Source organism: Trachurus trachurus (assembly GCF_905171665.1).
Source record: "Trachurus trachurus genome assembly, chromosome: 9".
Lineage (NCBI taxonomy): Eukaryota > Metazoa > Chordata > Actinopteri > Carangiformes > Carangidae > Trachurus > Trachurus trachurus.
The window spans coordinates 18,485,970-18,503,065 of record NC_139895.1 but is presented as its reverse complement, the minus strand read 5'-3'; the positions used below and the strand labels follow the sequence as shown (position 1 = coordinate 18,503,065).

The 17,096-nt window shown below is 39.9% G+C and overlaps 1 protein-coding gene across 1 annotated transcript; it reads right to left on the bottom strand.

The window, feature by feature from the left end:
* Window positions 1-7,098: 7,098 nt before the first annotated feature.
* Window positions 7,099-15,234, bottom strand: hsd17b3 (hydroxysteroid (17-beta) dehydrogenase 3; the record flags this gene model as incomplete). The annotated part of the gene is made up of 11 exons (XM_083978566.1): window positions 7,099-7,227; window positions 7,421-7,570; window positions 7,672-7,737; window positions 7,822-7,903; window positions 8,016-8,050; window positions 8,172-8,216; window positions 8,646-8,713; window positions 8,811-8,918; window positions 9,188-9,263; window positions 9,536-9,582; window positions 15,084-15,234. The coding sequence occupies 11 exons, from the start codon at window positions 15,232-15,234 to the stop codon at window positions 7,099-7,101; spliced, it is 957 nt and encodes a 318-aa protein (XP_083834692.1).
* Window positions 15,235-17,096: the final 1,862 nt, after the last annotated feature.

The window sequence follows — 17,096 nt, the reverse complement described above, 5'->3', positions numbered from 1 at the left end:
AGCGTGTATATTGTGTAGATGGAGTGGATCCACTGCACAGTAATCTGATAGTCTGTGGCTCTGCTCAGTTGCGCCTCAAACGCCCGTCAGAGTGGAAACTGCTGTGCTATTAGGGAAATGACAATAAGCAGTTGAAGACAGTGTTGCAGGCAGAGGAGCGGTTGTGAGTAGCACTCACACCCATCCTTTCATCCTGCCTCCCACACTTGGAAGATGCGTGTATCAAACAAAGGTTTTTGACATATCAGATATTTTTCAGTAATAATAGTTTAGCAAAAAATAATTGTGTGAGAAAGAGAGAGAGAGCATGTATGCGCTGAACACCACAGCTGTGTTTGACCTCTTTCAGCTGCTGCACTGAAGTAAATAGAGCCCCAAAGAGAGCTGCTCTGTGGAAGTGTTGTGTTTTCTTTAGCAGAAATGAGAAAGTGCTGATAGCTATCAATAAACAAGAGAAAGGACTACGTGCCTCAACAGATCACGCAGCCCAGTAATAGTATGTGTGTGCGTGCGTATGCATGAAGACCTTGTGGGTGGTAGATCCTGAGTATCTCCACACATACACTGAGACCACACATCTGTCACACCTGTTCAAATCACAGACAGAGGAGAATAAAAAGCCCTTTCTCTTATCCTAACCCCAAACCATTCCCTGTCTGCCTTTCTCGTTCTGTTTAACCCACAACTGAGATTTGCAGATCTCTATCTGTCTTTTTGTAGTCCTAGTCTGGTTCAAGTGAGATAGCAGAGCGGCTTAGCATTTTACGGACAATAGAAAGGCTCACCAATTGACTTACGGCAGTTGGAGGGTAATGGAGGCCAGCTAACATGGCTCAGTGGCAAACAAAGCTTTCTTATCCTTAAAACTCACTGAGGGAATCTGACAAGGATCTAGAGTTAGAGATGTACAACAAGCATGTGCAATCAGTGACTGTCTCAAGTCAGTCTGATGCCTGTATTTTATTTTATTACATGCCGTGTAGTGCAATTTCACACACCTAGAAGGACTGACGGGAAATACCACCAAAGAAACGGCATGTTTTTCCAGCTCTCCCATTAGTGTCCTGTGAGAAGTCTGTTTATATTTCCTGCCACTATAACCTGGGTGTATGTAAATCTGTTATAAAGTGGACAGTCAAGACAGAGGAGGCAGAAATAAGGCCTTGGCCCTGTCGGTTTATTTGCAGAAGTCAGGCTGTGACCACAAGTTTGATTTGATTAGTAAAAAGCTGTGAATGAGTGTTGACCCATGCTGACCTGGGCCTCCAGGATCAGGTTTCCATACTCTCACTCTGCAATGTGTTAAGAAGGTCTAGGAACTGTCACTGGTTACCAACTGGCTCTTATATGAATGCATTTAAACACTGGAAAAACTAGGCTTCAAATCTAAAGTACCGGTAGTTCTCTGTAGCAGGAAGTGTCTGTGACTGAACAAAAAACAAAGTAAGACCAAATGCTCAAATGAAGAACACCTTGAGTTGTCATTTCTGAAATTGATAGGTTGGCTTATTTAGGGCACTTACACAGTCAGTGTATTACCTATAGTAGATATGGACGAGAGCTGTCACAGTTAGGAGTATGGGCACAGATATTGAGACATGTTATGCTGTGGACGAGGCGAGCTGCAAAAATTGGTTTAATAAAAAAAAGCCCTCATTTGGTGACTTTAAAGAAACCTTTTGTAAGCTTTTTCTTCTGCTGCTGAATGTTCTTACTTGCTGCGAGCTGGTGGTTGTCTTGGTCACTTGCCAAGTCCTTCAGTTAACATTGTATTTACAATACAGAGGTTATATCACTCCCTCTGAGCAGCGCTACTTAATTCTTCAGGCCAGACCCTACACTCCAGTGACTTGCTATCAGAAAGTGATAGGGCAGTCTGGCTGAACAAGAGCTAGCTGATAAGCATGCTTAAATCAGTAAGGAAAAAAAAGATAGAGATGGAAGCAAAACAGGAGATCACGGCGCTGAAGACAGCAATGAAATAAAGGTTTAATATTGAACTTTGCAGCTGTTAATGCTAACAAGTTTAATACTCTACATAACAATTTACATAATATACATGCATAACAATATAACAAAAACAATAGTAGGCTATGTATGTGAAGCTACCATTATCATGTACAACATGTATTTAACTGGCCATCGTAGGCGTCGATTAGGGATCATGACAAATATTTTGTGTCTACGGTTTATAAAGAAAATCTTCCAGGTGAGTCATCGAGCAAATAGCCACGCTAGTGGAGGTTCAGAGTCCTCCTGTTGTTACGGTAACAGGCTGAGGAGGTATCTAAATGTGAAAAAGAAGAACTCCCCCTGTTCATTAGGAAATTACACACCATTTGCCCCTCATTCCTATCCAGTTACCCAGGCAACTGTTCGCTGTAATTTGGGTTAATTCACTGGCTTCTGGGCCCTTCCGTTCCCCATTGTGCCCCATCATAAAAGAGATATAACACAGATGCACACACACACACACAGTTGTACAAACTAAGTTTCTTATGCAGTGACACACTCAGTAAGAGACTAATCCTCATTTTGTTTGCTTGTAGTCATAGGCTCTGCGTGTGAATATCAATGAACTGCACTGGAGGAAACTATCTGTGCAAAACTAATCTTAAATCTATTCATTCCCACACCTGTATGGAACTACAGCACTGAGTAAGTGATGAAACTCTAGCCGCAGTTGCACAGCTGTTGTAAATATAGTATCTTATTTCCAAATTTCGCACAAAAAGACATTTGTCCTCTCCGACCTTGTTCTGTCATGAAGGTGGGAGAGAGATGGAGGGAGGTCTACTCTTTTGCCCCTTTCAGAACAAAAGGAATGGAAAATTGTGTGTTTTCCCATGGGGTAAATATTGAGAGAGCTGAGATATAAACGTAAGGAAGAAAGGCTTTTCTGACCCGCCTGGGTCTCTGTTGCACTGCCAAAGGCCTGTGCGTCACTTGATCCATTGTTTAGTGTAGAGAAGTCTCAGTAAGCAAGCGGCTGCCTCCCCGCTCCAGCTGCAGCCTCTCTACTGTTTATGTTTGCAGGGCCCTTCGCCTTGAAGTGAGGCTATACAAGCAAAGCTTGGCCATATGTGAGCACTGGGCCGTCAGAGAAGTCACTGGCCTTTTCTTTTCTGTTTTTCAATCCATCTCTCTCTGGAACTAGGAGGACCATTTTTTTTCTACCCTTTCTCCTCCTCTTGTATCCTCTCTACCTCTATCCTTCTTCCTTCATCGTGTTTGCTTTCCCTTGCTGACTGTGCAGGCTGTCTCTGACAGCCTACTCTTTTGGAGAAGATGAAGGGTTGGAATTATCTTCTTGAGTTTCAAAGACCTACATCCTGGATTGGAGGAAAGCGGTAGGTATTATTACTCCTGTGAGAAATAATTACCCATAAAACTCCTCTGTGAGAATGAATCTCTGTGTGCTCAGCAACAAAGTTTGAGAGAGAAGGTGGTAATTATGTCACAGAACTATTTCAACTAGTGTAAATATTCAAATATTTATGCTGGGGTGTCACACTGACAAGCACAGCACATTCACATGATGGAAAGTGCTCAGAGAGAAAGCCACTGAGGGAAATATGGAGTCAAAATGCATAGTGTGTGTAATTGGCTATTGGGGTTTTAATATCTTTCCGATAATTCACTCAGATGTTTTTATTGGGAGTTCAGCAATATCCAGTGTTGAGGAAAGTAGCTATATCTTGATTCAACAATTACAGTGGTAGACTGGATTTTCTTTTTCAAGCATCAAGATAAATGAGTTCCAGTCTCAGACTAGAACTCCCGGTTCAACCTGGAAAATTATTTGTGAGGTTGGTTTAGTGTATCAGTGTGCATATGTGTCTGCAGGTTAGTGGTCCTGACCTTGGCTCCTGGGTGGGCCGTAGTGGCTGTGTGCTTGTCTTGGATCATCTCTGGACCCTTGTGTTTACTGAAACAACAAGCAAGCAGTGTCTAGAGAGGAGAGAGGACTTGCAGAGGGAGCATCCTCAAAGGGAGCACCTCTCTCCTTTTCTTTCCCTGTGCACACATACAATCTGGATGAGGAGAGTGTCCTCAGAGCCCTGACCACCCACGTAAGCAATGGCCGTCCACTGAAATGAAAACAGTGACTTTCCATTGACCCCTATTCCTTAATGAATCTCTCATCTGCTAGAGGCGTTAGACATGGTGAAGCCACCCTCACTTCATATTTGTGCTAAAATTTGATCCCACCGATGGTAAAGGCATTATTCTGCAAATGTAGGAGAGAAGCTGTTGGAGAGACTTTGAAAATAATAAATTAAAAAGCATCATAATGTGCTCACCTGAGGTGAGGAAAGTCCCAGCTCTTGAGGTAAACAACTCTTTCAGCTGCAGGTGACACACACACACACTGACTGTGGCTTTGAGGGAGGAACAGCTATAGGAACATTACAGAGACTGCACCTCCTGGAATTTCCCTGTAGTCAAATTACACTAAATTGCATTGATAGTTTTACTGGGTTTAAAGAATACATTTTGAAAAGAAAACATTTCAATATTTATCTTAATTTGTAGATCTTATAAATTTAAAGATAACTGTTTTCAATTCATTATCGGTTTAAGTGTGTGTGTGTGTGTGTGTGTGTGTGTGTGTGTGTGTGTGTGTGTGTGTGTGTGTGTGTGTGTGTGTGTGTGTGTGTGTGTGTGTGTGTGTGTGTGTTCTACAGCACACTCAGGAACAATAACTATCACCAAACCTTTACATTTTCTGCCCTCTAGTGGCTGTATTGAAAGTTACCATGATCAGAGGAGGTAATTATTTCTCATAACTAGACGGTAGACTGATATGTTTCAGTATATCGATGTATCCAATATTAACTGTATTAGTTAATTAAGCATAACTCATTTCATATGGTGTAAAACTGTAAAGAGCTCAGAGGAAATGAGCAATCTAGCATATTGTACGTGTATTTATTTATCTTTTTATTCATGTAGATGAAATCAAAAGCAACAATAAAGACTGAAAACTGACTTGACTTTATATCAGATCCCTGCTGCTGAAATTAGCACTGACGGCTCAAACATTGTGTTTGATTGATTAGTTTAGTCAGTAGTACCACCTTTATGATACAATAGGTAGAAGAGAGTCACACACACATGTCTTTGTCATCAGTTTGTTTATTTATAAGCTGCTTTTTCAGATAATTTCACAACCATGTTGAAGCCTTCCTCTGGCTACAGGCCTCTCTGATAAGCAATCTTAAAAATGTTTGTATAACTTCATTTAAAGGACCCATCATTTGTTTATTTAAAAAGATCAAATTTCATCTCGGAAATCTTTAGATCAAGTCGTCTACATTTCCTAGTCATATTTTTGTAAAGTACTGAGGTTTTGAGCAAAGTACTGTTTTTTCATTGGTTAAACAGTCACAGATAAATATTCATCATTCATCAATAAAAAATATATATGTATATATATATATATACAAAAATAAATTCAGAGATTCACATATCAAAACCAAGAGGCATAAATCAAACCCATCACATGTGTCATTGAAGAAAACACATACCGTCTGACTTAAGAAAGTTAATATGATAATTCAGACACAGAAAATACAAAAAGCATCAGTGATTGTCTTTTCCATTCATTAAAATGATCTTTGGCCATGTTTTGGCTTTTGTTGTTTCATTTCTTGTCTTAATCTTAGTTATTTCTGTTTCAAATGTTCTGTAACTGTCTTAGTGATCAGATGAGATATTAAGTCAAATTAAGACTTTTATTCTCATGTGAGGATGACTTATTATTTGCCTCTATAAACAGGCACAGACACAGACTGTCTGTGCTCAGGGTCACTCTGACCTCCCCTCTCTTCCTCTCTCTTCCACTCTCTTCCACACTCTCTCTCTCTCTCTCTCTCTCAAACCACTTTCCCTATTCCTGCGCTATCTCTCATGGGGAGGATCATTCATCACAGCTGTCTCAGCAGCCTGGTCGCCACATGATTAGTGGTTCTTTTAGTTCAGACGTTTCAGTAGCATCTACTAATTCAAATCGTTTTGTGCATCTGCTTCTGCAAACGTGCAAGTACAGAAGAGGGAACATTTGGGCATGCTTTAAACACTGTACATCATCCTGTAAGCAGCAGGCTATCAAACCCATGTCTCCAGGGTATTCTCATTTCTCAGGGACCAGGTAGACACACTCATCAATTCTATTCCTACGACTGGTTTTGTGGAGATCGGATCGGTGACTGACACCATGGCTAAGTCGTCTGGCACTGTACTCATGTGATCAAATGTTTCCTTTCCTCCATCTCAGAGGAGAAAGGAGGATGTTAATGACAGTTACAGGTGTGTGTTACTGTATGTATGTATGTGTGTGTGTGTGTGTGTGTGTGTGTGTGTGTGTGTGTGTGTGTGTGTGTGTGTGTGTGTGTGTGTGTGTGTGTGTGTGTGTGTGTGTGTGTGTGTGTGTGTGTGTGTGTGTGTGTGGGAGTGACTAGCAGAACTGAACAGCTCCCTCAGTTCAGCAGATAAGGCGCCAGACTCATTATCGCTCATATTCCTCTAAAAGATTGATGACTATGGGGATTTGGGCATGCACACACATCCACACGCACACACACTTATACTCACACATCCACATGCACAAACCTGTCAGCATTTCTGATTAGCCACATTTGCTGAGTCCAGCCATTCAGCTTTGGAAGACATTAGAATTCATATTAATATCAATGTAAATTTAGTCTGAAAGCATTAAGTAGTTCATTGCACTGACCTGCCCATCTGCCAACATGCTGTGAGCGCCAACTTTGTGGTTTGGAGTGTTTTTAGGACTCAAGGTTTACTTTTCGGTATGATGTGGGTGTGCCATAACATGTCAAGACATGTTGGCGTATGTCTTCTAAACATTATCTATCATCAAATAAAAAAGTCATCAAACAGTAATTTATCACCACCTACAGCTACAGGTATTGCTCATATTTTCTACAGCACATCACATTAACATTGAAAATATGAAAGGAATTATTCACAAATACCCATAAAGACATGGCAACAAATTATATGTATTTATATATAGAACATTTCAACTAAATAGCTTCATATTGCTCTTTCTGTTTACTTATCTCTACCATTTTAAAGACTTGCATTTGAAGCAGAGACAGATGGACGCTGTGCTGTTCTCTTCTTCACATAGTCTTGTAGGCCTTGTTGCATACGCTCCGCATGGAGAACTCTGAGAGGAATAGTCTGCAGTAACCAGCCCTGTATGCCCACATGAATACACACACACACACACACACACACACACACACACACACACACACACACACACACACACACACACACACACACACACACACACACACACACACACACCGATGGACACAAGGACAGATGAGTCTCCTGCTGTGTTACTTACTGTAGCATTATTTGGCATTATGTGTGTAAGTCTTACCAGGACTATGTGATAGATATTCCCGTGTGTTTTGTCTCCAGCTCTGAGGTACTGCAGGGAGTGTTTAACAAAGTCTTCTGGTGTCAGTGTCACTAAATTAGTTTTTTGGTAAGCTGCCATCCGAGTGGAGACCCCAAAGGGAGCCACTGCCTGAGAATACAAGAGGAATAGGAAGAGGGGAGAGACAAAGATATGTGACATGATTTTCAAGATTCGAAGGAAAAATCACTTGAAAGTTAAAGTAGGCCTACCTGTATTATAATCCCTTTATCTTTGTATTCAGCTTGAAGACCTTGAGAAAGTCTTTCCACAAACACCTACAGAAACATACAGCAGCGCATGAGTGATTGTTCAACATGATAAGGGTTAGACTAGAGGTGGGCCACTGAGTCTGCGCTTACCTTACTTGCAGAATATAGTGTGTACAAGGGAAAAGGAGTACAAGCCACTCCAGATGAAATATTCAAAATCACCCCTTTTCCCCTGTAGAAGCAGAATTGAGGTCCTACTTTAGTATTCAAAAACTCAGTGTTAAAAAACATATTGCATTTTTATCGTATAACATATATACTGAAGAAGAAAATGAGTAGGGAACCTGTTGTCCATGCCTGGGAGGATTATTTTGCACATCTGGGGGAAAATTATGATATTCAGAGGGTTATTATCAGAGACAGGGAAGCAAGAAATCCAGCACTCTGTCCATCAATTGTACTTTTTTTTTTGAAAAAGTATACTGTATACATACTCTTACCTTGGCCATAGTTTTCACATTGCAGTTTATCACCTTTGTAATAGCCTGAAAGCACAAATAAATGGATCTTGAGTAGTCTATTTTTATTGATAATTAAGGGACAGAAAATGCTAGGGGTGTGGACACTGTCAATGAAGCGAGGTGTGTGACTACTGTGACACTCCCTGAGGATGTTGAGTGAAGAGATCTGTCATACACAGAAACAAGCTGTAGGTTAGTGCTTAATGATGCCCCATTGAGTAGCAATGTTTTTCCATTAATTGGCTGCATGTCCACATGCTTATGGGTGACATGATTCACACTCTTGCCACAGAGATATATGCTGAAATATATGAGTAAAAGACTACAGACAAAATCTTTGTTTTACGTGGAAGGAAATCTATTCAACACATCTGTTAGAACAAAGGGATTCACACACTGGATGTGAACAAAAGTTTTTGTTGTTGACAAGAAAGCTGTCAAGGCACTACTGACCTGATCCACATCTGCAATATCAAGGAATCTGCTTGGGATGACGTTGGGCAGTATGCCGACATTATTGACTGTGATAAAGAACAATGAAATGCAGTTTTTTTAGAGGTGGTGAATGTAGGAGTAATTCATATTTTGAACATTACAGAATAAAAAAAAATGTCCAACCTAAAACCCCAATATTGAGGTCCTTAAGTTGATCCTCAATATTACTGAAGACATTTTCTTGTGTGAAGTCTGTCACTATCACTTTCACCCTCTGTCCTGTTTGATCACCTATGAAGAATGAAAACATGCGGTCATTAGTGTCAAAACCACAACACGATATGCTTATAAGTTATAAGCCAATAATCTCGATCATATCTGCTGATTTTTGTGATGTGACATTGGAGCACATCCAGCCCAGATATGATCATAAAGGATATCTGTGCAACCGCATCTCTAGATTCTGGGGTATTTTGCACAGATGAGGAACACCAATTATTCAGTGTATGCAGGCCTAATTGTCATGACAGACAACATAAAGAAAGACAGTAAGTTCTTACCTATGTCCTTGGCTACTTGATCCAATGTTTCTTTGGTTCTACTCATGATAACCACACTCATTCCTTGCTCTGCCAGCTGAAGAAAGCAACAATCAGTGCAGTTATGAACAGGAGAAGAAATAATAATTAGCAAGACGCCAAAGAGAAAAAAAAATCAGATGCATCAATGAAAGAATAAATATATTTTGACATGATGGTACTCACAAAATGTATTCATAACTGGTTTACTCATAAAATGTCAATAATTTATAGCAGGAGGTGTCTCATTTTTTAAAATGCTTTTGAGGAAAAATATTTGTCATACGTGCAAATATGCTGCACAAATCCTCTGTTTAAAGAACTGCTTACCGCAAATGCATATGCTCTTCCTATGCCCTCTGAAGCACCAGTCACCACTGAAACAGGGATACAGGAATTAGATTTATAAATTAATTCCATCGTCTTATATATTCCACCACTACAGTTCGATACGATTGTTATTTATTTCATTCTATAAAAAAGAAAGAAACAGGATACACAAGAAGTAGGCTAAACAAGCAGGAGGTAGGAGTGGAGGAGGGGTATAGGATTTAATAAACTAATGCTTCTTTCTACTCCTTTTCAAACATACATTGTATCGACCAAAGTGCTTTAAAAGTACTATATATTACTTAAATGTTTGAAATAAAGCCTTCATTCATTCATTCATTCATTCATTCATTCATTCATTCATTCATTCATTCATTCATTCATTCATTCATTCATTATTCTCCTCTGTAATTTCCATTCCAAACATGGGGGGGGCACTGTGAATGAGAGCTGCACAACCTAATCTCTCTTCCTTTTGCTGTCAGACAGAGGAAGAGGATTGTCTTTTTGACTTGTTTACACTATACTCAACCCATCCTGTTCTAACAGGCTGTACTAATACAGCATGTTCCCCACTTCTGATAAAGAGTTTGCTGAGAACAGGCAGGAACTGCTTGTTTCTTAGAGCTCAATTCTCTCCCATCTCCTCCCAACAACTGCTTCAAAGATCACAGACTCTTTAACTGTTTTAAGACATGATGGTGTTATTGGTATCTATATTTAACTAGGCCTGGGCCAGGTTGGATATTTTAGATTGAAGTAAAGCTAACAAAGCATTGGTTTGGTTTGCGTGCATTGGTTTAAAAAGTTGGACAACGAGGAGGCTGAGACTGCCAAAGCAGCAGTGTTGTCCCTTCATGTGTTCATGTGAACTTTGATAATCTTCTCACATGTTGAGAACTGCATTGATGCTACGCTCTGAATTCACATGAACAAAGTGGGCAGCTGGACGCAGGGATGCCAGGTCTGTGGTTTTCCCGTGGAATTTGGCTACTTTGTAAGTGTTGCCGCGGGTAGAAAAATGATGTCATCTGTATTGCATACAGGTGATATGAGTAAGGCTTATAAATAAAGATTCATATTTTAAATGACAAATGTTGATACTCAAATCCTATAAAACTAATTCCAGGCCAGATCAGCATAACCACATAAACCACTTGCATGCCCCACAGAAACCCAAATAATAGACCAATACTGTATGATCACCACAGTACATAACCAACCATAGCATCAGCACCCGTGCCACAGTAAATACATAGCCTTACTGTAGGCTAATATGAATAAAATATTGTGAATGTCTGAGCTGAAGTATTCCATATTATATTTTAAATTCTGATAATATACTATAAATTACATAAGACCTTTTTAGGACCTATAGGTGAAAAAACAGTTTGCCTTTAATGTTTATGGTGTTATTTTATAGATATTATAGCACATTTTGCAAAGCAACATGGATTTTTATGGGCATATTTTGAGTTCTGTTTTGGACTAGTTTTGAGTTGCTGTTTGGCCGCATTTGCCTCAGACTGGCAACCCTGTCTAGCAGACAATGATGATGATCTGGCATACTGCCCTGTTTTTTTTTTTTTGTTTGTTCGTTTTTTACTTTGGCAGCAACAACCGTCATGAGATCCAACAACTCCGCCACCTGCATGCTTGTGCTGTTGCTACAAGCAAAAGTGAAAATGGTCTTCCATGGAGTTTTTCCTCAGTCGATGTGAGGGTGTAAGGGCAGAGGATGTTGTTATGATGTTATGTGAAGCCCTTTGAGACAAACTGTTTGTAAAAACGGGCTATACAAATAAAATTGCCTTGCCTTGCCTTGCCTACATCTAGAAATTTAGTTTTTGTGTTATTTGGCTGTCATTTAACATCCATGGAACTATAGTTTAATGCATATTTAGCCCCTCTTTGACATGATGATCAGTTCCTCTGCTCCACCTCACAATGCGTCTCCAAACTCCCGCCAGACCTACTTTCCTCTTTCTACCCACCAGAATGTTCAGATGTCTTTGCTCAGGGCCCTCCCTCATCTTACCATTCACTCACACATCTTGAACCACTAATCATCAGCCCAGCAAGACTGACTGCCCAGTGCCCACACACACCTGTTCCCGGTGTGCTCTGTAAAATACTTTTGGGCCCTACTTGGGTCATTTTTCTCTCCATCATTATTCCTTCTCTCCATAAGTGCAATGCATACAGTATATGAAGGAGCCATGTCTGCCTACTGATTATTCATCCAACTATTAGTCCTGTTTATGCATCTGTGTCTCCCTTTGTGCCATTTGTTTCCTATTCTGCTACCAACGGTTGTGACATTCCTGGTTGCAAACCTGGTCTTGATCTAGCATTCCCTCATAATTACAATGTAGACGCTTCATTCCAAACATAAATGTCAAGTTAATTGCTGATGTTTGTTTTTGCTGGTGTTTTTGTTTCTTTGTTTTTTTTTCTAAAGCCACCATTACTTTTAAATAGCCCGCTACAATTATGACAGTCAAGATGTTGTTCTTTAATAGCCATTCACATCATCTGAATTCCAGTTATCTGTATTTTGTACTATGCATTTAAAATGTACCAACATCATACAAGAGGTTTGAGGTTTAAGGTGCTGACCAGGAACTGCAGTGACCTCAATTCTCAACCAGCTGAGAGGAATGACACTCCTGCCCTGCATCTGTTGGTTTAATCAGTCTGTGACCTCCCATAAGAACTGAGGAAGTTTGAGAGGATGATTAATACCTCCAAATGAAAAACAGGAGCTGAAGCATATCTGCGTATAAGATAAAGTAAATTTGATGCAGCATCTGCACTATGGTCAGAATTTATTGTACTGCTGTGGATGAAAGTGGCAAAAATCTTAATTTATTAGTCCATCCATATTACACCATCCTATGATGAAGATCTCTGGCTCGTAACCTCAGCTCACCCTTAGGTCCAGGTGTGGAAGTCGGATGTTGGCGAAGTAATGTGTAACTAATCCTCTTTCACATTGATTCTCTTAAGGCATCAAATCAGAACTTTTCCTTGTGGAGACACATCCAGCTGTATGATCTTGGCACACTCATAACACAATGGAGGGATTATCGCCAGTATATTAGCCTACATATTCCATCTCAGCAACTGTACCCTGAGGAAAAGCTGCATCACGCAAGAGTAAAAAAAAAAAGAACAAGCCAGCTGGAAAATCTTGGTAAACTGATAGGTTACCTATCAAGCACAGACTGGTGTCTTACACCATACACTGCCCGTTCCCAAAAAAAAGTCACACACTCTAATATTTCTTTGGACCGCCTTTAGCTTTGATTACGGCATGTATTTGCTGTGGCATTGTTTCGATAAGCTTCTGCAATGTCACTGTTTCCGTCCAGAGTTGCATTAATTTTTTTAAAGATTGTCAATGGGATATGATCACATTGGACCACATCTCTTCCTTGAAGATGATGGTTCCCCACTATCCTTCCAGTTTTTAATAATGCGTTGGACAGTTCTTAACCCAATTTTAGAAGTCTCAGCAATCTCCTTAGATGTTTTATTTGCTTGATGCCAATAATTTGACTCTTCTGAAACAGATTGACATCTTTTCCACAACCACAGGATGTATTTTCCAACATGGTTGTTTAAGAAATGAGACTCCATCAGTTAGGGTTAAATAAGTTGTTGCCAGCTGAAACATACTGTAATCATCCATACAGTAATTATCCAATGGGAGGCTCTTACCTAGTAGCTTAGTAAAACCTAGTGGGGCCCTTATTTTTGGACGGGCATTGTTTGACAGGAAGTACATCAAATATTCTCAAATGGTTATACAATATTCAGTTATACAATACTGTGGTTGTTCAGTGTCAAAATGGGTTAGGTAGAAGAGGGAGTTGACAGTCAAACTCTTCCTAGTCTCGCTCGCCAGACCCTCCTCCAGAGAACTCTTCCTGACTAGTGTTGTCTCAGACATGAATCAGGCATTTTCTCTATATGCAAATGAGCTCTGTGAATAGAAACAGGCTGTTGAGGCATTCAGAGAGAAAAAGACATACAGATACTTTTCTAATATAAAATACATGCAGGTTTCTTTTTTTTCCTGTTAGCCCTACTTGCTTAATGTCAGGTTACTTCTATTTTGGGACCAATCAAAGATAAAGCTTTGTGTCCATCAGTGTGACATTAGAATGCTGAGATTGAACTCTAGGGGTGGTGGTGAGGAAGTGTTTCTTTGTGTGTTGTGCCAAGGGGTTTCTCAATGACAGGACTGTGCAGAGTGCAGTCCACTTTGTGCCTGGACAATGTTTTCCTTCTCCTCGGTTACAGTACTGTGATGTATACTGTGAGACAAAACATAATCAAGAATGTAATTCTTGAAAATAAAAGCTAGACAGTTAAGCTAACTTTACAATGTTGAAGGAGAGCCTTTTCCTTTAGTGACATTTTACAAATCATAGGTAGGCCTATAACCATGAGAAAGTTCTAAATTAACTCACCTGATGAAATCACCCATGCAGTCAACAAATACAAACATTCTGTCAATAATGACACACACACAGGCACACAAACTGTAAAAGTTCACGTCATTTACAAGTTACTTTCAGTTGACCCATGCACCACTAAGAAACAGAAACATTTGGTTTGAAATGACCAGGACGGAAATAAATGCACAGGAATGAGGTTTATGCAGCCCAGAACATACTGTTCTCCTCTGAGTGGGATGAAGTGAATAAGGAGAACAACCCAGTATTGTGTGCTTTGTTATGAAGCTTCTTTACACAGTGAGAGAGAGTGAATAGCCTTTTTAGATGATGCCAAAGAAAAAAAAGTTAGCTGCGGGCAAATGTTTTTGTGTTATTACCAGGAAAGAGTGGGTGAGGTGAGCTAGAGCTGACCATTTGTCCCCAGATGTTTTTAGGTTAGAATTCAACATGGCCAACTTACAGTTATAGAAGGGTCACATATTTGATTCCCTGCGTCATCTTATCGTTCTTAATCTCCTCGGTCAATTTACTTTCAAGTCACTGCATGGCACTCATTGTCGCTATGGGACATTGACACCAGCTTCACACCCTTGTCAGAGGAATGATGATGATGATTCAACCATAAAGCCAAATAAACTTTGATGTTTTGCTGTCTCATAGAAAATGCATTTAAGGCAGAAATATGTTTTGAGAATTAAGTAAGTTAAGTTTTCTTCTCTGCAGCTGTAAGCAGCTGCTTCATGTCTTCTAAATGAACTGAACCTACCTCTTTACATTCAGATGTTACATGATAGTGGTCTTGTGTAAGAGTGAAAAGTCTGAACAAGTTTAGAACAGGAAGCTCTTCTTTATCTTTTTCCAAAGGTTTCATGTACGGACAAACTCTGGCACGTGCACTTCCAAACATTAGCGTACTCATATGACCACATTAGTCTTTATCAAATACATAAAAGTGGTTTTTCATTACAAAAAGTATTAAAAATGAAATGCAACATGTTCCACAGCTACATATCCCATCCATTAAAGACTATGATTATTACTGACAGCTGGTCTGACAAACAGCACAAGCACACACAGCTCACCTGCCCATTCGCCCATAGAGGTGAAGAATGTCTTTGACACTGGAAACCACAGATTTGGAAAAAGCATCCTACTCAAAAGAAGCAATTTCACTCCAAGGTAAACAACAACTGTTGCACCAAGAGAAAAGAAAAACTGTTCCATTAAATCCATGCTGGTCTAGTGCTATAAACTCCAGCTTTAAACCTCTCTGTGATTGTCTCTGCTCTGAGAGTGAGGTTTTAGTTTTGTGTTTCACCATAAGGGTAGAATGACAGACAGAGTGGATTGCCCTGCCATAGGACACTCCCATTTCGAGAACAACAGCCTCTCACTCTTACTTCTGACTAGCATGCAAACACACAGACACACACACACACACACACACACACACACACACACACACACACACACACACACACACACACACACACACACACACACACACACACACACACACACACACACACAGTACAACTACACTTCTTTTTGGTTCACTTTTCTAAACAGTATTAACCTATACAAGTGCACAAGTTCTCATTTTCAAATGAAAATCGAATGGGCTTCATGGAATAGAAACAATGAAATCAGACAGTGCCCAAATCATTTGAGAGCAGTGTTACTCACTTACAGTACTCATTACTCACACATAAAATAGCAAATACAGCAAAAGGTCAGACTCTTCTCAGCATGTGATTGAGTCACACTTGATAAACTGAGAGCTGCAAACTGCTGGTATGTTTATAAAAGCCATTTGTAAGGCACATACCCTTAATCAGCGCTGTGGTTTTTGGCTTAATGCTTAGTACCTATTTATCTTTTATCTGGATCAGCTTGTGCAAGACTAATATGCCCGCACTTCTCTGTTTCACACTTGACAATCTCCTGGTCCATAAAAAATAAGATTAGGAGAGGTGCTTTTGGAAAAATATTTTTGTTGCTGCCATTTTTTCATTTGGAATTGTGCTCCTCGTCCTCTGTGAATGTTTGTTGCTTATTTTTAGTTCCTTGAAATTCAATTCAATTCAATTTATTTAAAGTGGGACAATGCGAGTTCATGAACGAAAACAAAATCGTAAACAAGCCGGATTGTAGCCACAGGCTAATTTCCATCCGCTGTCCCATACAGTAGGCCTACATAGATGTTCCCTGGTACAAAAAAAAATACGTTAAATAAAAACAAAAGCATGTTATAAAATAGCAGCAGTCAGTTTACAGTACAATAGATGATGATGTCATATTTTATAAAAGACAATCTCTTTTGCCCTATTTATATCCATATTTCCTCATGCAGTAACTGATGTGCTGTATGCAGGATAAATGCCAAAAATACAATTACTGTAAAGTCCTTTGTGCATGATATGAAGATTTTACAGGAATAATTTAAAAGTTTGACTTGAAAATTTGCAGAAATGCGACACATAGCTACAGTATATGGCCAGTTTTTTGTTTGGCAGGGTTAGGGTGTCTGTACAGAAAACTAAAACAAATAGCCTATCTCTCTTGTCTTGGTCCCATGATGTGTTAAAGGCCATGTACTGTTCTCTCTCTGTGTTTTGCTCTTGCGTGAACACAGATTAAACAGCCAGCCAAACTCCTTATTCAAGAGCCAGGAAGTGAGCGGCTTGCTCCTTTAATAGCTTCTTACACATTAAGTCAGCATTTCTGACTGCACTGAATTCGGTGTAAAACTAGAAAAGAAAGATACAAAAACGTGTCTTAATAAACAGTCATGTAAATATCAGGCCCCGTCCAGACGAACCCATTTTTTTCGAATCTGGATAAATACTTTATCGGATTGGCCTCGCGTCCACACGAATCCGGCGTTTTCGGGGGGTGAAAACGGTATTTTTTGAAAACGGGTCCCAGAGTGGGAAAATTTGAAAACGCCGCCCCAGCGTATCCGTCTGGGCGGCCAATACGGGTTTTTTCTGAAACGATGATGTCATGCCCCCTGCCGCTCTACCTGTAACCTGAGACACACACACACACACACACACACACACACACACCGCTGCTGCTGCTGCACACAGACC